The 23383-nt window shown below is 56.2% G+C and overlaps 2 protein-coding genes across 4 annotated transcripts; both read left to right on the top strand.

The window, feature by feature from the left end:
* Window positions 1–6355: 6355 nt before the first annotated feature.
* Window positions 6356–8898, top strand: LIPT2 (lipoyl(octanoyl) transferase 2). The gene is made up of 2 exons (XM_042792937.1): window positions 6356–6839; window positions 8233–8898. Exons 1-2 carry the CDS (start codon window positions 6356–6358, stop codon window positions 8463–8465), a joined length of 717 nt encoding a protein of 238 aa, XP_042648871.1. The 3' UTR covers window positions 8466–8898.
* KCNE3 (potassium voltage-gated channel subfamily E regulatory subunit 3) lies at window positions 6764–12318 on the top strand. Of its 3 annotated transcripts, none has more exons than XM_042792936.1 (2): window positions 6764–6839; window positions 11462–12318. In XM_042792936.1, the coding sequence occupies exon 2, from the start codon at window positions 11475–11477 to the stop codon at window positions 11796–11798; it is 324 nt and encodes a 107-aa protein (XP_042648870.1). In that variant the 5' UTR covers window positions 6764–6839; window positions 11462–11474; the 3' UTR covers window positions 11799–12318. The 3 variants fall into 3 exon arrangements, with proteins under 3 accessions (XP_042648870.1, XP_042648869.1, XP_042648868.1); XM_042792935.1 differs by lacking the exon at window positions 6764–6839 and adding an exon at window positions 9024–10292; XM_042792934.1 differs by lacking the exon at window positions 6764–6839 and adding an exon at window positions 9024–10292 and having other exon boundaries at window positions 11402–12318.
* Window positions 12319–23383: the final 11065 nt, after the last annotated feature.

Below are 23383 nucleotides of genomic sequence, written 5' to 3'. Positions count from 1 at the left end.
GGGAGGCCGCTCGAAGGTCTCCCCGGAGCCTTCTCTTCTCCAGGCTGAACCCCCCCAACTCTCTCAGCCCGGCCTCCCAGGGGAGCTGCTCCAGCCCCCCCAGCATCTTCGTGGCCTCCTCTGGCCCCGCTCGAGCAGCTCCGTGTCCTTCTGCTGTTGGGGGCCCCCGAGCTGGCCCCAGCACTGCAGGGGGGTCTCACCTGGACATGTCCCCAGTGTCCCTTTTGGGACTGCTGGCCCAAAAGACCTGCCAATATCACTGCATGCCCCTCTGCTCCTTAAATGAGCTCTTCCAGAGGATCCTCCTTAAAAACAATGCTGTGATGAGCATTTAACCTAACCGGGATGGTTTCGGTAGGTCTATGAAGTCATGCTGGCTGGCCAGAGGGGAGGGTGACCTCTGGCAGGGTGGCTGGCCAGCAGCTGGGGACAAAGCAGAGATGAAAGCATCTTCATCCGGGTCGATGAAGGCCAAAAGATGCAGCCAGGCTTTGTGCGTGGAAACACCAGCTCCCGGTGGCACGGGAAGCTCGGAGGAGCAGAGCTGCCCACCACGTCAGCTCCAAGATGGGTCAAAAGACAGCGACTACTGAGAGAAGCACAATCAACACACTGAGAGAATCACAGAGGGAAACTCACACCAGCTCTGACCCATCTCCCCACACACAGCAAGGAGCTTCCTTAATTTCCTTAACTTCCTTAGTGCACCCTGCGGTGCGCGCAGCCTGCGGCACAGCCTTACACGTGCATTTCCTTGGTTTTCTTCCCTTTTGTCACAGCCTCAGGAACGTGGGTTTTTTTAAGTCAGGGAGTAGATCAGGGGTGCAGGAGCAGTCCTGGCTGTGGGTCACATCCACTGAGATCCTGAGATCCTGCCTGAATGAACTGGAGATCTCGGTTCAAGTGATTCCCTCCCAACACCCTTAGGGAAAAGTTTATTATGGAATAAGATGTAGTGAAAATGTTTGTGCTTCCGAAAAACTGCAGGACCAGTAGCTGGTTCTTGCAGGACTTCACTTGTTCTTGCAGGGAGGTTTGCTGACCCCTCCAAGGTATCGCACGGAAAACTGTGGGCATGCAACTGGTGTAGCAGGTATAAAGGAAAAATAAATCATCGAATCACAGACTGGTTTGGGTGGGAAGAGACCTTAAAGCCCACCCAGTGCCACCCCCTGCCCCGGGCAGGGCCCCCTTCCCCCAGCCCAGGGTGCTCCCAGCTCCATCCGACCTGGCCTTGAACCCTTCCAGGGAGGGGGCAGCCACAGCTGCTCTGGGCACCCTGGGCCAGCGCCTCACCCCCCGCACAGGGAACAATTTCTGCCTTAGATCTCACCTAAATCTCCCCTCTGTCAGTTTAAAACCGTCACCCCTCATCCTATCCCCACCCCCTGATCCAGAGCCCCTCCCCACCTTTTCTGTCCCCCCTTTAAGCCCTGGGAGGCCGCTCGAAGGTCTCCCCGGAGCCTTATAGCTTATATTCCCATAGCCTAAGGCTTCCCAGTACCACCCCCTTACACACCTCTCCATCACCAGTGGTCTCAGAGACCCAGCTGGAGTCAGCGGGGATGGTCAGCCAGGATCAGTCCCTGCCAGGGTGTCAGGAGAGGTGACCTCTGAGCTCCTTGCAGCACTACGGGATGAAGGGAGGCACATGGTGATCCCACAGTCAGGGATGCTCCCATTTCTTCAGGACAGGTTTTTTCTTCTGAGCTCGTGCAGCCTGTAGCCCAGCTGGGCTCTAGCCCACGTGCCAAATGCCTGTACACTTCAAATAATTCATGTAATTAGTACAGGCAAACAGAGCAGCGGTTAGCCCCGTTGTTGGTGTGACCCACGAATTTGGCTGGGAAAAAAAAAAAAAAAAAAAAAAAGATTCTGCTGAAAGGCTTGGGGCTGTGTGAGGAGGGGGTTGCTGTACCTGGAGGTGCGAGGGGCAGCCCAGGCTGGGCACTCCGCTCCTGGCTCTGCCTGTGACACCAGGACACCTCGGTCACCTCTTCATGACATCCCAGCCTTGCCAAAGTCAACAGGAATTTTGTCCCGGATTTCACAGGAGCCAAGGTGTTGCCATTTGCATCCGCCTGTAGGTCTCTGTGAGCTGTGACAGTCCCTCTTGCCAGGCACCTGTTTCACAGCCACCACCTTTGTCCTCCCATCCCCTTCCTGCTATTAAGCCCTGACTTGTATTAGCTCCAAAACTCCCCGAGGGAGAGTCTCGTGCCAGAAAAACGGGCTCTGCAATCCAAGGAATTGGGGAGGATTCAAGAAACTCCGCTAATGTTTAAGATACTCAATGGGAAAAGTACGACAGAACAGCAAATTACCGTATCATGAAGAAAACAAAAACCACATAATACTCAAACCCTGCTGGAAGGATAAAACGTGAGCCACTCGTGGCTCCCTTCCATACGAATTTCCTCCCTGCTTCAAAAGCAGGATATTGACAGTAAATACCCCAGCGACGCAACCACGCTCATCTCTGTCGTCTTATTTACGAGGATCCCAGACCTCTTACACACAACCCTCTTCATCTTACGCATGCAGCGCCGCAGCAAGCCAAAACGGAAAAGCGTTTGGCTTTGATCTCCAGGCAAGAAGTTGATGCTTAATCATAAAAAAAAGGAAATAACTCGATACACACACAATGTTGGTGCAAAATATGAGCCTCTCCTGCCAAGGGCAGAGACGCGGAGCGCTCCCCTGAAGTCGGTGGTCGAGGTGATGGTCGCACCCAAAGTGTTGCTTCGTGTGCCCGAATACGAGCTGACACGATGACCTGGTGAGGTTTATGGTGTTTTTTTTCCCTATTTTTTTCCTTCCTCAGGCTGTATTAATTTTATAAGCCATTATCGCGCTCGCTCCTTTTCATCAAGAAAATTGCTAAACAAAGGGAAGTGCCTCCCCTTCCTTACAGAAGTTAACGCTGACGACAGCTGAATTACCTGTGGCGACCAAGGGTAGATTACCAGCGAGGCACAGTTTTGATAAAAACAAGCATTTATTAACACAGTCGATTGCTCTATAAAACCAAAACATACTTTCACACGCTTAATCCAGCCGGTAAATTGGAAGGGCTGCAGGCTGGGACGTTTGCTCAGGTTTTAATGGTTGACTCATTAGCGGGCTGACTAGACTTGTGCATTTTCCACATTTGGAATAAAAAGTTGAGGTGGGAACGTTTTATCGCTTTCAAAGTCGCAGGGTGACTAATTGCAGTGCAGATTAGCGCTTCAGCAGTACAAGAACTTTATTTACAGTTAGTGACCTTGAGGTGCCACCCCAGAATCCCAGTTTTACCCCATTTTGAGCAGATCTCTGATTGCCCAGCCCCACCAGGATGCTCCGTCCCTGTGCCCTGTCCCCCATCTGCCACTGCTGGGCTGTGCCCCTGTCACCCTGTCCCCCACACCCTATGGTGACGGAGGCCCTATCTCTCCTCCCTGTGCCCCTCCTGCAGCCCTGGGCCCTATCAGCCACCCCCAGGTCCCTGACCTCGTCCCCACACCTTATCCCACCCCCCAGGCCCTGTCCCCTATCTCTAACCCCTGTCCCCATCCCCTCTCTTCTATCCCCCCATGCAGGCTTCATCCCCTGTACCAAGTCTCAGGCCATGTCCCATGTCCCCAAGCTCTGTCCCCCATGTCCCGGCCCCAAACCACCATCCTCCATCCCCCCGTCCTCTATCTCTGTCCCCATCCTCCATGACTCTCCCCCCACCTCTGTCCTCTGTCTCCGTCCCCTGTTCCCATCCCCTGTGCCTGTCTGCTATCCTCCGTTTACCCCCTCTATCCCCTCTCTGCCATCCCTGTCCCCTGTCCTCCATCCTCTCTCCCCCTCTCCTCTACCTGTCCCCTATCCCCCCCATCCCTGCCCCCTCTCCCCTATCCCCATACCCCATGTCTGTCCCCTCTCTCCCCAAAGAACCACAGAATTGTTTAGGTTGGGAAACACCCTTAAAATCATTGAGTCCAGCTGTTAACCCAACACTGCCAAGCCCACCACTAAACCATGTCCCCAAGTGACACGTCTACAAGTTTTTAAATACCTCCAGGGATGGTGACTCAACCTCTTCCCTGGGCAGCCTGTTCCAAAGCTTGACAACCCTTTCAGCAAAGAAATTTTTCCTAATACCCAATCTAAAACTCCCCTGACACAATGTGAGGCCGTTTCCTCTCGTCCTATCTCTTGGTGCTTGGGAGAAGAGACCGACCCCCACCTCGCCCCAGCCTCCTTCCAGGTCGCTGCAGAGAGCGATCAGGTCTCCCCTCAGCCTCCTCTTCTCCAGGCTGAACCCCCCCAGTTCCCTCAGCCGCTCCTCACAGCACTTGTGCTCCAGACCCTTCCCCAGCTCCGTTGCCCTTCTCTGGACACGCTCCAGCACCTCCAGGTATTTCTGGGAGTGAGGGGCCCAAAACTGAGCCCAGTGTTGGAGGTGCAGCCTCCCCAGTGCCAAGTACAGGGGGACGATCCCTTCCCTAGTCCTGCTGGCCACACTCTTGCTGACACAAGCCAGGATGCTGTTGGCCTCCTTGGCCACCTGGTCATACTGCTGGCTCATATGCAGCTGGTTGTCAACCAGCACCCCCAGATGCTTTTCCCCTGGGCAGCTTTCCAGCCCCTCTGCCCCAAGCCTGTAGCGTTGTGTGGGGTTGTTGTGCCCCAAGTGCAGGACCCGGCCCTGAGCCTTGTAGAACCTCATACAATTGGCCTCAGTCCATCGGTCCGGCCTGTCCAGGTCCCTCTGCAGACCCTTCCTACCCTCAAGCAGACCAACACTCAGGCCCAGTTTGGTGTCCCCTGAAAACTCGCTGAGGGTGCACTTGATCCCCTTGTCCAGAACATTGATAAAGGTACTAAACAGAACCAGTCCCAGTACTGAGCCCTGGGGAACACTGCTAGTGACTGGCTACCAGCTGGATTTAACCCCAGTCACTACCACTCTTGGGGCCCCCAATCCTGTCCCCATCCCCTGTGCCTGTCCCCAATCCCCTCCACCCCTGTTCCTTGTTCCCCATCCTTTGTCCCCATCCCCCTGTCCCCATCCTCTTATCCCCCCCACCCCTGTCCCCTCTGTCATCCATCTTCCGTCCCCATCCCCCATGTCTGTGCCCCATCCTCCATCCTCTGTGTCCCCATCCCCTATCCCTGTCCCCCTTCTTTCGTTCCCACCCCCATGTGCCTGTCCCCATCCCTCTCCTCCTTGTTCCCCTGCCACCCCAGGGCTCCCCCCCAGTACCCTGTTTCTGTCCTCCATCATCCGTGTCCCCATTCCCTGTCCCTTTCCCCATCCTCCACCCTCTGTGTCCCCTCTCCCCATGCCCCCATCCCCATCCCCTCCTCCCTGTTCCCTCACCACCCCAGGGCTTCCCCCCAGTCTCCTCTGTCCTCCATCCTCTGTGTCCCCATCCCCCTGTCCCTATTCTCTATCCCTGTCCCTGTCCCCCACCCTCCACGTCCCCTCTCCCCATGCCTGTCCCTACCCCCTCCTCCGTGTTTCCCTGCCACCCCAGTGCTCCCCCCCCCCCGGTCCCCTCTGTCCTCCATCGTCCGTGTTCCCATCCCCCGTCCCTGTCCCAATTCTCCATCCTGTGTCCCCTCTCCCCATGCCCCCATCCCCATCCCCTCCTCCCCGTTCCCCCACCGTCCCGGGGCTCCCCCCGGGGACCCCTCTGTCCTCCATCCTCCATGTCCCCATCCCCGTCCCTATCCTCCATCCCCGTCCCTGTCCCCCACCCTCCACCCTCTGTGTCCCCTCTCCCCATGCCCCCATCCCCTCCTCCCCGTTCCCCCGCCGCCCGGGGGCTCCCCCCGGGGACCCCTCTGTCCTCCATCCTCAGTGTCCCCATCCCCCTGTCCCTATCCTCCATCCCCATCCCTGTCCCCCACCCTCCACCCTCTGTGTCCCCTCTCCCCATGCCTGCCCCCATCCCCTCCTCCCCGTTCCCCCGTCGTCCCGGGGCTCCCCCCGGGGACCCCTCTGTCCTCCATCCTCCGTGTCCCCATCCCCCTGTCCCTACCCTCCAGCCCCGTCCCTGTCCCCCACCTTCCACCCTCTGTGTCCCCTCTCCCCATGCCCCCATCCCCATCCCCTCCTCCCCGTTCCCCCGCCGTCCCGGGGCTCCCCCCGGACCCCTCTGTCCTCCATCCTCAGTGTCCCCATCCCCGTCCCTGTCCCCCACCCTCCACCCTCTGTGTCCCCTCTCCCCATGCCTGTCCCCATCCCCTCCTCCTCCCCGTTCCCCCGCCGCCCCGGGGCTCCCCCCCCCCGCTTTTCTCCCCCCCCCTCTCCGCTCCGCCCCGCTCGCCGCCTCCCGGCCGCCCGCGGCCTACCCGTCGCTCCCCGCCTCCCCCCGCCATGTCGCGGGGAGCGGTGCGGGTGCTGCGGTTGGGGCCGCGGCCCTACGCCGAGGCGCTGCGGGTGCAGGAACGCTGCGTGGGGGCGGCGCGGGCGGCCCGAGCCGGCCCCATCCCCGTCCCCGTCCCGGTAGCGGTTCCCAACCCGGGGGAGAGCGTGGTGCTGAGCGAACCGGCGGAGCCCGTGTACGCGTGGGGGCTGCGGGGAGCCCCGGGGGCGGAGGCGGCGGAGCGGCTGCGGGCGCGGGGAGCGGGGCTGGCGGCGGCGCGGCGGGGCGGGCGGATCACGTTCCACGGGCCCGGGCAGCTCCTGGCCTTCCCGGTGCTCGACCTGCGCCGCCGCCGCCTCCCGTTGCGCGGGTACGTGGCGGCGCTGGAGGCGCTGGTGCTGCGGCTCTGCCGCCGCTTCGGCCTGGCCGCCGCCCGCGCCCTCCCGCCGCCCTTCACCGGCGTCTGGATGGGCGACAGCAAGCTCTGCGCCATCGGTGAGAGCAGCGGGGGGGGGGGGAATACCGGGGGGGGGGGGGATGTACTGGGTGGGGCATGCACCGAGGAGGCGGGAAAAAACGGGGAACTGGGGGGGGGGGGGGGGGGGGGGGGGGGGGGCGGGGTATGTACCGGGGGGTCATGCACCAGGGGCGGCATGGACCGGACGGGGGCATGCACCGGGGGGCGGGAAAAAACAGCCGGGGGGGCATATACGGGAGGGGGGGGGGGGGGGCGGTATGTACCGGGGATCATGCACCGGGGTTGGGGACATATACTGGAGGGAGGCATGCACCAGGGGAGGGAATGTACCGGGGGGGGGGAATGTACCGGGGGGTCATGCACCGAGGGGGGACATATACCGGAGGGAGGCATGCACCAGGGGAGGGAATGTACCGGGGGGGGGGGAATGTACCGGGGGGTCATGCACCAGGGGCCGCATGGACCGGACGGGGGCATGCACCGAGGGGCGGGAAAAAACAGCCGGTGGGGCATATACGGGGGGGGGGGGGGGGGGGGGGAGCGGTATGTACCGGGGATCATGCACCGAGGGGGACATATACCGGAGGGAGGCACGCACCAGGGGAGGGAATGTACCGGGGGGGGGGAATGTACCGGGGGGTCATGCACTGAGGGGGGACATATACCGGAGGGGGGCAGGTACCGGGGGTCATGCACCATGGGGGGTGGGAAAAAACAGGCAGGGGGGCGTGTACCGGGTGGGGGTATGTAGCGGAGATGGGCATACACTGGGCAGGGGGGCGGGGAATGCACTGGGGGGGTCAGGCACTGGGGTGGGGCATGTACTGGAGGGGACATGAACTGGGGACATGCACCATAGCGGGGGGACATGTCTTGGGGTCCTACTCAATGTGGGGAAGGTGTGCATGGGTGGGGTGTGCACCGAGGGGGGGGCAGCACAATTTCAGCCTCTTGCACCCAAAATCAGGGCCCAGCACTTTGCACCCCCTCACCCAGGGCAGGCGGGTCCCCAGTTTTGCCCCCTTTCCCCTGTCCCGCTCCCCAGGCACTGCAGCCCCATGGCCCGCACCCCTTCCTAGAGCCCTGCACCCCCAGTCGGGTCCTGCAGCCTGGACCCCCCCCCGCCCTTTTTACACCGCAGCCCCGTGTCTGAGTCCACCTGAAACCCCAACAGTGGGAGGTGCTGGGGAACGTGGGGACAGAGTGGAGGGAACCCGACATGCTCCATCCCATCTACCTCAAATGTGGGGAGCCTGCTTGTGCGTTGGGAGGTTTTCCTGGCAGAATCGGGGAGTGCGGCATGTGTGTGGGGGGGGTTATAGTGGCCTGAGCGGCGCGGTCACTAAATATCTCACAGCGGGGTGTCCCGGGGGGGTGGGTGGTGACGGGTGGGTGCTCTGACCCCCGCAGGGGTGCACTGCGGGAACCACATCACCTCGCACGGGCTGGCGCTCAACTGCTGCACCGACCTCACCTGGTTCGACCACATCGTCCCCTGCGGGCTGGAGGGCAAAGGCGTCACCTCGCTGAGCCGCGAGCTGGGGCGGCACGTCACCGTCGATCACGTCCTCGAGCCCTTCCTCGATGCCTTCCAAGAGGTGTTCGACTGCACCTTGGTCTTTTCGGAAGATCCCGGGGACTAGGGAGAGCCGCGGCGCCTCGGCTGGGTATTTTGGCAAAACTTCAGTGCAGCTGATGAACGGTGCGGCAGCCGCCGGGGGCTTTATTGCGAGACAAGAGATGTCGTGTCTTTGCCTGGAGACGGTGGCGCAGAGGTTTGGGCTGTTTCTTAAAAATCCAGAGCTCCGTTGGGGCTGCTTTCCCCAACCCCACAGGCCTCCATCCCTCGGCTGAGACCTCCAAGGGCACCATGTCCCTGTGGCTCACTGGGGAAATGCCCAGACAGGTGCTTTTATGGGGGGTTTTCTGCCTCTTTGCCTGCAAAATCCAACATTTGGATGAATGCTTATGCGCCTGTTGGACAAAAGGAAGAGGGACTGGTTGGTGGAGCATCCTTCCCTCGCTGCTGGGTAAAAAGAGGCAGATTTTTTATAAAGAGAGTTGCTGGGAACTTCAGCTGCTGATCCTTTGTTTACTCCAAGACTTTATGACTAACGACCTTTTTCTTGCCCTGTGCCCGGAGAAGTCTTATCATGGCAAAGATCCTCACCGTGGTGTTGGGGCAGGTGGAAAAATCGCTGATAAGAGGCTGTAAACGGTGGCTAAAAGGCCACCGGAGCGATGCCGATGTGGTGGGGAAGCAGGAGGAGGAGGGGAAGGGGTTGGAGTGCCTGAGGAGAGGAGCCACCACCATCCTGGACCCCGTGGGACCATGCAGCATGGGGTTAAGTGTCCTGGTTGGGTAATGGGGACCTGCTCGTGCCAGGTCTGTGGTGCTGGAGGAGATGGTACTGGGGTCTGTCTGTGCAGGCTGTGTCAGCACCCCCAAAATCGCTGCCCCGGCCGCAGCATCCATGTGGGCTTGCAGCCACCGTCCCGGGCAAAGCAACACGGCCACCTTGGGGTCCTGATGGCACTGGGGTCAATGCAAACCTAGAGGTAGACAAATATAAACTGATTTTAATCGATGGGTTTCTTAAGGGTTAGGAATCCAACTGAGACAGAGCTCCCTGGAGCTGCCTGCTACCCTTTGGGGTGCTCGCAGCTCTCCCAGTGCATGGGCAGGGGAGGCAGTGCCTGGTCTGGGCTCCCCAAAACTTCCCCCCATTGGTGCATGGCACAGCCACAGCCATTTCTGAGTCACCCCCATTGCTTGTGGACCCGAAGCCTGTGCTGGAAGAACTGGTTACGTGTGGTTGGGAGCAGCCCCGCAGCCAGGCGAGTGCTTCAGGGGCAGGAGAAATGGAAAAGGGCAAATAAAATAAAAGTCCCTGTGCCCTGTTCAGAGCAGGACCTGATCCCCACCCGCAGCCCCTCACCGCTGCTTTGGGCCTTCTTTGCGCCCCATGAGCTTTGGACCTGCATCCCCCAGGGGGGTTTTGAGTGGGCAAAGGGTGCAGCTGGGGTTGGAAGGGTCCCAGGAAGGGACAGTGAGGGGGAAAAAATCCCATTTCATGGAGCTGGCTCAGCTCTGGGAGGGGATGGTGAGCAGGGATGAAGGCACCTCGGGCAGGCTCGGTGCCCGGTGCGACAGCAGGGACGGACGGAGGAGGGACAGGAAAGCGTGACCGGCAGCGTGTGCTGGGAGGGAAACGCAGGGTCCGGCTCTCCCAGCCCCATAAGACCTCCAGTATCCGGCCAGGGCAAGGGAACTGTGGTGGGACCCGTGGGGCTGGGGACAGGCTGGTGGCCCGTGTGGGAGCGGGGTGGCTTTGGCAGGTGGCTCTGCCCCGGGAAGGGGAGGAGGCTGCGCGGCACTCCCAGCCCGGCCGGTATCCCTTGCCACCTCCCTGCGATGCTCCAGTCCCGGCTCAGCCTTGGCAGCAGCGCAGGCAGGGAGGGCACCCCAGGTGAGTGTGATCCCCCCTTCCACCCCTGCAGACGCCCCCTTCCCCTCTCTGGCCCTACACCCCCCCCTAACATGGGGTCCCCTCATGCTGCACCCCATCTGTGAGTCCCCTCCTGGGATTAACCCAGATCTTGCCCTAAATCTCCCAAATTCAGCCTCCTCATGCTTCAAATTTGTCTCTTAAGAGAGACAGCCCCTTCCTCTTCCTCACTGCTGGGCTCTCATCCTGGGAGGTGCACCTGGGGTTTGGGGTGACCCTTTTTTTTTTGGGGAGGGCAGCTGCCTGTGCATGAGGCAGAGCTGCTGGTGCTGCAGGTACAGGGTGCTGGGGAGCAGGGGGGCTGGGGGGGGATACCCCAGGGGACAACAGCGGTTTATGGGGCTGGTGTGTCCTGAAGGATGACACGTGGGGGACCGTGTCCCCGTGTCCCTGTCTGTGCCTGCTTAGAGGTCCCGGTGAGACACAAGGATATGTGAGGTTGCAGAGGGCATGTGGGGGTCCAGCGTGGGCTGGCAGAGGGGCCCCGTGTCCTGGGGGGGGTCAGAGGGGATCTGGGACCATGGGGAGGGAAATCCCCAGGGGGATTTAGGGCAGTGACCCCTTGCAATGGGTCCATGGGGTGCATGGGGATCTGTGCCCCCCCTGTCAGGGTGGTCACAGCTCCTGACCCCAGCCTAGGACCAACAGGGAGAACAGGGGGTCCCCACTCACCCTGGGGGACCTGGCCTGGAGTGAGTGGGGTCGATGCATGGCAGGATCAGTCTTGGAGCTGTTATTTAGGATGGGGGACCCCAGACAGTCCCACCAGGGCCCCTTGGGTGCTAGCTCTGCACCGTGCAAGTGTCCTCACAGCCCTGGGGCTTTGAGCAGGCTTTGAACCCAACCATCCCAGCTCTGTCCCACCATTATCCCCAGCCCCAGGGAGGAGAGGAGGGGCAGGCAGCTGCCCCCAAACTCTGGGGGTTTTACCCCCTCTGTGGAAGGAGTGAAATTTGGGGAGGGGGCTGCCGTGAACACAAAAGGGTTTGGACGCCCCCGCTCCTACCCTTGTTGTTGGGGCAGAGGAGGCGCTTCAAGGACCATTTTTGGGTCACCGTTGTGCCCGGCAGGACATCCCCAGCATCGTCCCGGGGGCAACCCTGGCTGAGCCTCCCCGTCCTTCCCCGCAGCCTGGAGGAGGACATGGAGGAGGACAACCAGACGGAAACCTGGCACCGAAGCCTCCAGGCAGTGCTTAATGCCTTAAACCAGACGCTGCACGGGGTTGTCCTCTGCCCCGCCGACCGCCCTGCCACCACCACCGTCACCGCCGCCGCACGCAACGCCAGCGCCCGCGCCGGCCGTCCCGGCCGCAACGACAACGCCTACATGTACATTCTCTTCGTCATGACGCTCTTCGCTGCTACGGTGGGGAGCCTCATCCTGGGCTACACCCGCTCCCGTAAAGTGGACAAGCGTAGCGACCCATACCACGTCTACATTAAGAACAGGGTCTCCATGATCTGAGCCTGGCCCTCATGCCTTGTCCCCCGGCAGCCAGGGGGGTTTGGGGGTCACGTCACTGTGGCGCATCCCGCTGCTTGCGGGATGGGGCAGTGCTGCTGGCCAGCCCGGCCCCAAAACTTCTGGGAAACCCCCACCCCGATACCCCCAGGGAGGTGCTGAGCCCCAGTGTGAGCAGTGTGGGGACATCCTGGCCGGGCCACAGCTCCTGTCTGGCAGGAGCTGGCAGGATGTGACCCACAGGCAGGTCCAGGTCCTGCAGACCCACCTTGGCTGAGCCCTGCAGGGACGGGAATGGCAGAAGCAGCTCCTTTCCCACCATGGCCTACCAAGCCTGGCAGGGGTCTTCAGAGAGAAAAACTCACCATTTTCCCGCTCAGCTCAGCCAGCGTTGACCTCCGGGGGCTCCCAGCAGCTTTGTGATATGGGCTAGCAGGCTTTTCTGGTGCTAAAACCTTGTAATTTTTGAGCTGGGCTGGGCCCCGCTTTACTGGCGGGGAATTAAAAGAGGTGGCGGTTTCCAGTGGGGTTGCGTTTGCTTCTTCTCCGAGCAAAGTCGGCGTTGGGAGGGTGATCCGTGGGGCACCGCTCCATGCTGGCTCCCTGCTCGGGTTGCTGGAGCCCAGGGGTTGCTGGAAGGGCTGAACCTGCTCCCTGTGTGCTACCGAGGTGGCTTCAAGGGCAACTCCTCGGTGGCATCGCAGCCCCTGTCCCAGGGCATGAGATGCTTTTTCCCTGCCACCAGCCGGGGAGCATCACTCGAGCCGTGGGCACACGCTGCAAGCATGGCCCGAGCCTGCTGGTATCCGGCTCCACGTGTCCCCGAAGGTCTCTCCAGGATCCGGACGGTGATGCCGGAGTTTTTCCTGCTTCCTTCCTGCTGTCGGCTGTAGCTTTGGCCTTTTGTACCACAGGTCCCAAATGTGTTTTCCATGGGGCGAGGGCGCAGCGGCGGACGGGAAGGGGATGTTCTCGGGTCCTGCTGGGCTCCTTGGCTTCAGCTCTGCTATTAAAGCTGGCTGGGTTTGGGACTGGCTCGTGGAGTGGCCAGTGTCCAGGGCAGTAAACGTCCCCATCCTTCAAAACAGGTTGTGGTGCAGTGTCAGTAATCCAGTCCTTTGCACGTCTTAATAATGGCATAATTAATGTCTTTAATTGCAGCTAGATTAGCTGGCCCATAGGGGCCTTTCTGCCTGCATTCAAAGGTTAAACACGGCTGCAATGCCTGAGCCCAAACAGCGACGCCAGATCCTCATCCAAAAAATAATACTGGATGTGATCACATTTGGGGTAGGGCTGGAAACCTTGGCACCTGAGACAGCGGGACGGCGGCAGCTTAGCGACCAGTTCCTGATTTCCCATGCCCTTGGCTTGGGCACAAAACCCAAAGCAGGAGGTTTGGGGGGAGCCCTCGAGGGGGGGCTGCCTGATTTGGGGCTGAGCCCGCTGTGATTTCTGAGCCGGGCACGCGGTGGTAGCAGGGCTTTCTGGGGGGCAAACACCACCAATGTCTCCCGGCATCTGGCCCAAGCGGGAAGTAGCTCAAGAGGCTTTGCCGTGTTTGTCTTGCAGTTGCAGCACTGGGAAAGGAAAATAAACCCTTTGTCTGCAAATAAATCAGAGGAATTGGGCCAGGAAGGGACAACCGAGACAGTAATCCTCCGGCACACACCACGCTTGGGTTTTCTCCACCTCTGCGGTGTTTGTCCTCTTCTGATACCGGCTCCTCCGGTGGAATGAGCTGCAGAGCAGCCGCTCGCACCACGATGGGGGTGCCTCTGGTGAGATGGGTGCTGAACGGTGAGTGTGGCACCCCAAAATCCGCTGCTGATGTGATCTTCTTGCCTCTCCCGATGGCCACTGGCCCTCCTGGGAGAGAATGTGGCTGGGATGGATCTGGTGACCCCAGCGTCTCTTTTGCTGCTGTGACCCAGGGAGGACAACCCTATTACAGGGTGGCATGTCATAAAAATTGTCAAAAAATTCTGCTTTTCCCTAATCTAGAAGACCCTAAGGGGGAAAACCCCTCCTACAAGGCAGCTCTTGCAGTGGTCATTATTCAAATGATTTCTGATTCATCGGCAGCTCCTCTTATCCATCCCAAATTTGGACTAGAGCCTGCGGCAGGGCTGGGGGGATGCCCTGGGTGTTCCCACCCTGGAACCTCGGGCTGGATGCCACCAGGCTGGGTGACAAGATGCCAGTGCCACCTTGTGGCAGCTGCCTCAGGGTCCCCTTGCCATGGACAAGGGATTCCTGGGGCCAGAGTACCGAGTTTGTCCCCACGGGACCCAGGGCTCCAGGCTGGCTGGGTGTCCCCATGGGACCCATGGCTCCCAGCTGGCCGGTGTCCCCATGGGACTCCTGGCTCTGGGTCAGCATGACAAATTTATCCTCAGCAAGGGGTTGTGCTGGGCTGCTGAGGATGCTCAGAGGGGTATGGAAACAGGAGGTTGTTGGGGAGCACAGCTGTGGGAGCCTCCCCAAATGGGTTTGCTTCAGCTGTCAGAGAAAGGATTTTACAACTAATTAGGTGCTCATCCCAGTGCTTGGGGATTTCTCATCGAAGGCGATGGTGCTCTGGCCTCGCTCCCTGTGCTGCAGCCCCAGGAGCAGATGATTTCTGGGTAAAATGCTCACACGGTTTGTTTTAACAGCAAGGAGACACACAGGCACACAGAGGGAAGAGCTGGGGAAGCGCTGGCCTTGGCTGGATCGCTAAATCCAACTGTGCAAATCATAGCTGACGACATTTAGGTTTTAAGCAATGCAGCTAGACAAAAAAATAGGGCTCATGGGAGGCCAATTTATTTAAGATTTTTTCCCTTGGCACACAGCAATGAATCACAAGTGAGACGATGTCTGTAGCGGTTTGCCTGGTGCTTGGAAAAGGATTTCGAAATGTCGTGTGTGTGGGAAGTGCAGGCTGACCTTGGCTTAAATCAACAGCAGGATTGTCAGAGCAATGGGAATTGCAGGGGCCTGTTCCTGGGACTGCTTTGATGCTGGGCATTTCGATAAGAAATGTGCAAGGTGAAACTTTAGCAACGCAGGGACTGATAGCGATGGTATCGCTGAGTGATGCCAGCGGGTATCAGTGAATGTTTAGCTAACAGCATGAGGTGCCTCCGGCAGTTTGTGGTTTTGAATATGTGGCACAGCAGGTCTGAGGTATGGGAAGGTGCGTTCAAGGGAAGCTGCTTCTCCAAGACAGCGGTCAGTGCTCGGTGGGAATCCTGGGCTGCTGGCGGGGCCGGCATGCAGGGGAGGAGCGGGCTGCTGGCCTGGGAAGGGCACGCTGCTCTCCTATCAGGTGTGCCGAGCCAGGCTGACATGCAAGAAGGCTTCTTTGCAGCCCAGGGTAGACAGGAGTCATGATGGGGCAAGTTAATCTTGGGAAACTTTAAAAAAAAAAAAAAAAAAAAAAAAAAAAAGGAGGGAATGGGAAAGCACTCCTAGTTCACGGCAAGGCAAAAAAGTGCTGGATGAGCATCCCCTGCACTGCAGCAGCTGGATGCTGGATAAGCATCTTCCATGTTGCAGTGGGGGGGTTCCCCTGAACTTCCCTGGGGCAACTTCCCCAGGCCCCTCTGGCCCTCCCTGCCATGTGTTCTTGCTGGTTGTGCTCATTGTGTTGACCGGAGCATACTGTGATCTGGGGCAGATGCTGCAGCACAGTTTGACTCATAGGTTTGGTGCGTAGAAACCACTGGGTGATACTTGTTCTCTAATTCAGTGACTGTTAGCTACTAAGGAGTACTAACCAGTTCTGTTTGTCCTATGCATAGAGCTACAACTAAATGCTACAATGCGAGGGGTGGAAAAGCTGGGGGGAGGTTAAGGGCAGTTCATGCATCAGTGGCAATTGCTACCCACAAGAAATCAAACACGAGGCTGTAATGGGGTCCTGGCTGCGCAGGTGCACGGCCGTGGGTGCTGCGGGTGTCGGGCAAAAACCCTGCAGCACAGCTCACAGCATCCTATGGAAACACGAGCAGTTTCAAGCAGTGAAAAATAATTATTGATACATTATTGCCCATCTTCCTCTGGAGGGAGAGCAGATGGGATGTCCTCCTGCACGGTAACTCAATCGGCCCTGCTCGGAGACGGGGTTGCCCATTGCCTGTGCTACCTTCAAAGGATTTTGTGGGAGGTGACAAGGTCATTATTACAGGAATGGGGCGCTCCTGGACACACAATCTCTTCCTTCAGGTCAGAAACCCTCACTGTCCAAAACACATCCATTTCTTCTAAATATTTCAGCTCCTCTCACCAAAGATGCAGCCTGTTCCTCCAACCTGCCTCGCTGACAGCCCTGTAGCACCACGGCTGGAGCAATATCCTTGTCCGGAGGGATGAGAGAAACAAAAGTGACTTAAACCAAAGAACCTGACCTGTTTGGAAGCTCTACGGGAATTGTCACACAGCATCAGTCACTTGAAGTCCTCCGAGGCCCTTTTCCTCTGTTTTTTGCTGCAATGGATGTCTGTCTGTCTGAGTCGCCTCTCTCACACCAGGCTGGTATCAGGTGCTCTAGATAAAGATGTGGGAAACCAGATTAATTATGTGCAGGCACGGAAAACATCTATTCTGACCCTCTCCCTCTTCTGCCTGTGTGAGTTAGCCCCCTCCAGCCTCTCTGCGAGGTCAGGTTTGCCTGCTGCGGGCAGCGTGGAATGCATCTCCGCGGCAGCAGAGGTTGCACCGGTTCCTCATGGTTCTTCTCCAGGGGATGCTCAGCACCAAACCCACCTCGGACACGTCCCTCTTCCCCCAAGCAGCTCTGATATTTGCTGCTGCAGCGTTTTTTCACTCACAGCCCTTTGCTGCACGGTGCTGAGCGCAGCTCCTGCTCTTGCCCAACCCAGATAAATCATTTTACAAGCTTTTTTTTTTTTTTCTTTTGAAAAAAAAAAAAGCACACAATGGAAAAATGCAGTGTTCAGGAGACTTTAGCTTTCTGAGCCTCTGTGCAGTGCACCAACTCCCTTCCCTGCTGTCTGGTACCACAGTGGCCTGCACGTGTGATGGCGTGGCTGCCTGTGTGCACTCCCAAATTGGCACTGAGAGCTGCCAAATTAATTAGTGGAGGAGCCTTCAGCAGGCAGAGTCTGGATTTGGGGGCTACACTGGACCGTCTCTACATGACATCTTGCACCCACGGGTAAGACACAGCCTCATCCTTCTTTGCACCGCAGCTCTTGCAGCAACACAGCTCTGGCTGGTTCCCCTTTTTCTGATCCTTTTTTTCCTTTTCCTCCCCTCTTCCCACCCAGGTGAGGGGAGAGAGAGACCTGGGGGCAGTCCAGCTGAAGGATGATGCGCACATGCTGGCGATAAGATAGAGCAATGTTATCAAAAGCCTGGCCGTAAAATTAACTGTCAGGACTGTGCAATCACTGGGCGGTTCAGTTCAGTTTGACTGCCCTATGGGTACCTACAAAACCTCCACCATATGGTAAGAAAAAGCAGCATTTCTTAATAAAGATCAGAGCATTGTTTATTTTTACCAACAATCAGGAAAACCCAGACACTTGGGATCTCATGTACTCCCCTTGCAGACAGTTTTTAGTACGAATTTCTTCAGTTCTACACAACTTAGCCCAGAGTTTGGGATTAATTGAGGGGATAAATTGGGGTGAAAAGCCTGATCCATACACCTTTTGTGTTCTCTCACCACAGCAAACAGGCCCATCACATCTCTTTTCTGCAGACGGATGGGGCTGGTGGACAACTGCTCAGCAGAGCATGCGCGTGGGCTATTAATATCTGGAGGGGAGGATTAAAAATAACCGGATCTGTGTTTGGTTTCTGGTTTGTGAAGGACAGGCATTGATATCCAGGGGGCCTGGGGATGGAAGCCAGCTTCCCTGGGGTGCCAAGGCCTGAGTGAGCGGGAGGTGCCGAAATTTCCCCCAGTGATACAGCAGCCCTGGAAGGAGCCCGTGCCCTGAGCGATGGGAGGATGTGGACAGCTGGAACAGCGCCTACTCCAGAGCGGTGCTGGGGACAGGGATGCTCAGTGTGGCTTTCCCACACCTACACCTGGCTCACTAACCCACTGTGCTACTCAGGCTTGGTAAATACCATCACCCCTACGTGCAGTAGTTGATTAAGCCCTAGATTAAATGCTTAGTCACCTATAAAATGGTCCTTATCAACTAGGAAAAAAGATTAGGGTGGGAAGAGGTGATGAGTTCCTCTCTGCCTGCTGGCTGGGGGCTGCTGCCTCAGACACGTGCCCACGGACAGAACTGGACTTGTGGCATGTTTTTGGCTGCGAGCTGCCCGTTACGAAAGATCTCATCATCTGCGTTTGCTGGCTGCAGCTGGACCCATGAACCGGAGAGCTGAGACTGTGGCAATGGCGAGGAGAGCTGCTCCCAACCCTCCCTTTGGGCTGACAGTGGAGGTTTTTCCAGCAGCTCTGAGCTGCATGTTACATACTGCTTTTAAAGTGTCGGTATTTAGGGTGTTATGCCCCTGAGGAAGCAAAGGAGAGTGTGGTCAGTGCAGGAGGGTGCAGGATCAGGCCTTCCCAGGGCTGACATTGTGAAGTGCCAAGCCAGGGGCAACTGCAGAATTTGAAAACCATTTCCTAATCTCAGAGGCCCCTGATGCATCCTTCCCACCTGCCAGCCTGTTGGAGAATGGCTCAGAGACAAGGGTCATGAGCCCACCGAGCAGTTGTACGATCAGAGCCTGTTCTAAGGGCTGATGCTGCCTCGCTGATGCTGGGCCTCACTAGGGTTTGCCTGCAGCTGCTCGCAGCTGCTGATACATGAAGAATGTCAGGGACACTTCGGCCTTGTGTACCGTGGTGTGTCGAAAACAGGTTAAGAGGAATTAGGAATAGTGGTCTGAGAAACCTAGTGTTATGGTAACGATGGTCTGAGAAACCTAGTGTTATGGTAACGGTGGTGTGAGAAACATTGTGTTATGGTACCGTTGTGTATCGAGAACAAGTCAAGAGGAATTGGAAATAATAGCATGAGAAACTTAGTGTTATGAGAAGCTTGTGCTGTTAGCTAACCGCAAGTAGGTGGACCGTGCGAATATGACCTTTAGAGCTTAAGCCAATCAGCTAGTGACTAGTAGGCATAATAATTATTGTTGTCTGTATAAATATATACAATTATATTTATATAATAAATATAATTGTATAAATAAACACACACATTAGTTGATGCTCTATCACCCACATTGAACCCGTCTCAGCGTGTCGTTCTTCCGCGGCTCCGCACCAGCCCACTCTCTTTCTTTGTGCTCTGCCTGCAGAGCGCCCGCACTTCTTCAGGACAAAGCACTTTGGCTGGTTTGACCCCAGATTGGATTAAAAACAGCATTCAGGCCCAAAAAGGCATTCACCCCTCCCTGTGAGGCATCACTGCCTGCGTCTAGAGTTGCACTGCCTTTCTGGCAATACACTACTCTGAGAGAGGGAAAAGAAAGGGTGAGAGTTGCTGTGTTATTACCAGGTAACCCAAGAGGCACAGAAGGCAGAGTGTTCAGGATACATAAATAATAAAACAAAAGATGTGCTGCAGAGAAAGGGCATGTATAGTGCCTGCTGAGAGGCTCAGCAGCGAGCTGGAAGGATGCGCTGGGTTCATCCCACATGACCCCGGCTCACTGCAGAAACTGGGAGCAGAAAAAACAAGCTGGAATATCATGGGAACCCTGGGCCATTTGCAGGCGATCGGGAATAAACTGTGTGAGGTAAAATTGCCATGGAAACACCATATGGGCTGCTTTCAGCCCTGAGGCTCTTCGGTGCAGGGCTGCAGGATCGACAGAGCTAATCTGGTTTGCTGTGGGTGAGGATTTGGTCTGCGGTACCAGATTGCCGAGGATGCTAACATGACTGGACAGATGTTTTTCAGTTCTGCCGTGCAGTGACATCACTATGTGATTAGCTCTTATTCTGTGGGGGAAGAAAAAAAAACAAACCAAACCATTAAATACTTTGCTATGAACAAAATATGTGCATCATTGTTCAGGGGTATGATACTGGGACGTTGCAAACCCAACCCTGCCAGGAGGATGGGTGCATTTAACCGTGTGAAGGAGAATAGATACGCTCTTTATGTCCGCATTGCATAACAGCAAATCACAAACAGGAGTGTTTCTAATGAGTCTCCGTTAACTTACATGTTTTACAAATAAAAGGAAAAAAAAAGAAGCCACAGACAGAAACCTAAACCACTGGTGCACTGGTAGTTTAAATCATTTAAAAGAAAACTCTCATTTTGGGGGGCACAGTTATCTGCCCTTTCATAGCTGCAATTATGCTACATGTGGCAACTCTGGGTTTCATAACAGCGGCACGGAGAGCTTTCCCTGAAAAGGAGCACCCGGTCCTACACAAGCATATGTGGAAGCACATGCTTGTTTTGGCTAGTAAAGCAGTTGTTCCCCCTAGCTGAGCCCTGCCACGGTCCCCACTGGCTCTGGCAGCTCCCAGGACACGAGCCGGCGGCTGCCAGCAGCCTGTCAGCCCTTCTCCTCCCAGCCTGGCTCATATTCATCGCTGGCAATGCCTTTCCCATGGTTTTTAGCCCCTAGAATGTTTGCTGCTGCTCAGTTTGGGCTGAGCATACTGTGCCTCGATTAGGCAAAATGATACATGAGGATGAAAACTTAGAAATGTTGGCTTTCCTTTATTTGCAGATTAATTTCCTATTTTCTGGATTTCCTCCATGGCCTTAAGGACCGGAAATTTTGTCATTAGTAATAGGTGAAAATAGAGATTTCTGCTGGCAGCATGTATGGCCAGTGAGTGTGGGGAGCCTCTGTAGTCACCCCAGAGTGCCCAGGAGAGCTGTGATGTGCCAGGCCCCAGCGCAGTCCAGAGTCATGCCGGCTTCTTCGCTACCGCTTTCCGTGACAGCATGAAAGCAGATGGGACTCAGTTTAACTTTCCTGTAGCAATATAATCAGCTTTAAAAATTCTTCTGGTGGCTGATTGGCCCTCAAATACATCAGACTTAGTTGTCATCTCCTGTGAGGTCAGTGTTTTCTCCAGGCAAACATGGCAAATCTCCACAAGCACGACCTAAGCCATATCACCTATAATCTTTTTATATGATTGTCTCGCTCGGGAGTTGCTTGGACTGCCTGGCATCTGCTGTATGCACTGTGGGGCCTTAGAGCTAGCTAGCCAAAGTCCTCTCACAGGGAAATATTTGGAAGCTAGATTGTCACTCTCTGATTTAGGATGCATTGGTGAGATCCTGAGAAGTTTCAGACCCTCCATGCTGTAGTTATTCCTGGTAAAGAAATAATAGGCGGAGACTTTTATCCTGTCTGAGGCTGTTTTATCAGTTCTTCAGGGAAATAATCATGGAGGAGCATTGACATCTGAGAGAATAATTCTCCTCTCTAGATATCTGAAGGGAAAATTCTGCTTTTAATCACGGCTACATAGCTGAGCGCTGGTAATGCAGGGTGTGGGCACGGCTGCCACTGTCCTGAGTGAAACCACTTAATCAGATTCAAAGTTTCATGTTCAGAAAGAGCCTGCCTGCTCTGACGGCAAAAAATCACCATTCTGAATAATTCAAAGCTTTCATTAAGCACATAGGAAAAAAAAAAAAAAAAGAGGCAAGAATTGAAACATTTGAAGTATGATATTTCATTTTAACATCTCTTACTGCCTTTCCAAATAGCTACAGAGTTTTTGTAAGAACTGCTCTTTTGAGAGGTATTTTAACATGGCCATTGTCCTTTTTTGGAGGAGGGGAACAAAGGTTTTATGGGCTGGAGCTCCTGTTATGTTGGGCTCTGGCTTCTTTTCCTTGAAGACAAAACACAAAGGAGGAGAAAAGAGCAGAAAAGGTATAAAAAGCAGGTGCTGTGCCTCATGCTGACTCTCAGGTGCAAATTCACTGCAGGAGCCACCCTTGTCAGCTATTCTGGGATCTGGAGAAATGAACCAGCATCTGGCTGTCTCGGAGATGGTTTTAATCACACTGCTGGACTCAGGATGGCTTCAGCACTGCTACAGATGCCACCTCTTTCTGTGGCGATGTAGGAGCAAGAGAAAAAATAAAAATGGGAGAGGAAACAACACTGGGGGGGGGGGGGGGGTGTTGGGTGGCATCGGGTACAGAAGCATGTGGGGTGAAGCCAGATCTGGTGGGAGGTGTGGAGCTGTGTTGTCCTGCTCTCGGGTTGGGCTGGCAGGGTCACCTCGGGCTGTGGTTCTGCAAAACCCATGACATGGCAGCTCTGGTCATAGGGCCCTTTCCTAGTGCCCCATGGGCTCACTCCTTTGCTGAGCATCAGTACCAAAGGCTGGATCCCCCAAATCCTTCCGGACATGGAGTATCCCACTCACTGTTTGAGTCATCTATTATGCCTGATTTCCTCACTCTGTCAGTGTCTTTTTCTCCTTCTATACCTGAAACAACCTTAGGAAAGTCCTTCAGTGATAACAGAAGGTTTATGTTCACTTATTTCCTTCTTCTTACCTTTATCTTCTGTTGACTCCTATCAGTAATTTACTGTAATAGACCAATTTAAAGGTTCATCTCCCCACACCCAAGTCAGACCTCTGGACCAGATTTGTTTGTGTCTGTAGCCAAGAAAAAGGTCCCTTCAGGACATGGCCTTGAGAGCTTTGAAGGGGAGACATATTAAATTGAGATTTCTAAGCCTTCTTATGATGGATCATTCCCTTCTATGTTTACAGTTTTCAACAACATCCTTTGCTATGCTGCATGGGCTCCCCAAACTCCCTCCCCGTATCTTTATCATTCTTCCATTTCACCTTCCTCTCCCTCCAGTCTCTCCTTCCACCTCCCTAGGAGCCTGTGCTGCCCACAACCCCGATGTTCCGTACCTCCCTTCACATCCAGCATCCCCTGGGCAGCAGTTCCACTGCCCATCTTCCTGAAGCCTCGCATCCCTCTGCAGTGCCTGCTGTCACTATGGCAACCTCTGCGTGGATGTACAGCGGGATGAGGATGCTCTGTGGGATGTGATCACCGCTGCGGCCTTCTGCTTGGGGACAGGCACTTCAATTTGAACTGACGCAGCCTGGGGAGATGTGGGTTACAATTTTCCTCCTAATGGCAATTGAATTGCTGCTGAAGCCGGTCTGGAAATGCTGCTGAACAAGCAGCTCGTCCCCTGGGGTAGCGCTGCTTCCATTATCCTTTCAGAGGGAACAGATGACCCGCTTGGCAGCGTTTAAGTCTGCCTGAGAGGCTGAAGGAGGGGCACAGTCAGGGATGTTTTTAGCTTTTCCTCATACAGATCACCAAGCAGGTCGAGAGTGTCTGTTTAGTGGGGCAGCAAGAGATATACTGCAGGTTTTTTGGGTTTTTGTTTTTGGTTTTGTTTTTTTTTTTTTTCATCAAGCAAAAGGAGGGTGCCTCCACCCTGAGCCTGCTCAGGCCTCCTGAGGGTTAAGCACTGTGATCGCCGACGGCTGCTCGCCCGGGGGGCCGGTACCGCCACCACGGGGAGTCCGGGGTGGGAGCAAGACAGAGCCGGGAGCCCTGAGGGAGAGACACGGCTACCAGAGAGGGTATGCAGCAGAAGAAGCCCCCGGCTGAGGGAAGGAAAGCCGCTACCTCCTCAGC

The sequence above is a fragment of the Tyto alba genome, unplaced genomic scaffold (assembly GCF_018691265.1).
Source record: "Tyto alba isolate M040663 unplaced genomic scaffold, T.alba_DEE_v4.0 Super-Scaffold_2, whole genome shotgun sequence".
Lineage (NCBI taxonomy): Eukaryota > Metazoa > Chordata > Aves > Strigiformes > Tytonidae > Tyto > Tyto alba.
The sequence above is the reverse complement of the archived record's forward strand: the minus strand, read 5'-3'. Positions and strand labels throughout refer to the sequence as shown.

Coding starts and splice junctions, on each gene's coding strand:
- KCNE3 (XM_042792934.1), top strand. CDS start 9,937: ATGAAGGCACCTCGGGCAGGCTCGGTGCCCGGTGCGACAGCAGGGACG. Junction 10,293..11,401: donor AGGCAGGGAGGGCACCCCAG/GTGAGTGTGATC, acceptor TGTGCCCGGCAG/GACATCCCCAGCATCGTCCC.
- LIPT2 (XM_042792937.1), top strand. CDS start 6,356: ATGTCGCGGGGAGCGGTGCGGGTGCTGCGGTTGGGGCCGCGGCCCTAC. Junction 6,840..8,232: donor CAGCAAGCTCTGCGCCATCG/GTGAGAGCAGCG, acceptor TGACCCCCGCAG/GGGTGCACTGCGGGAACCAC.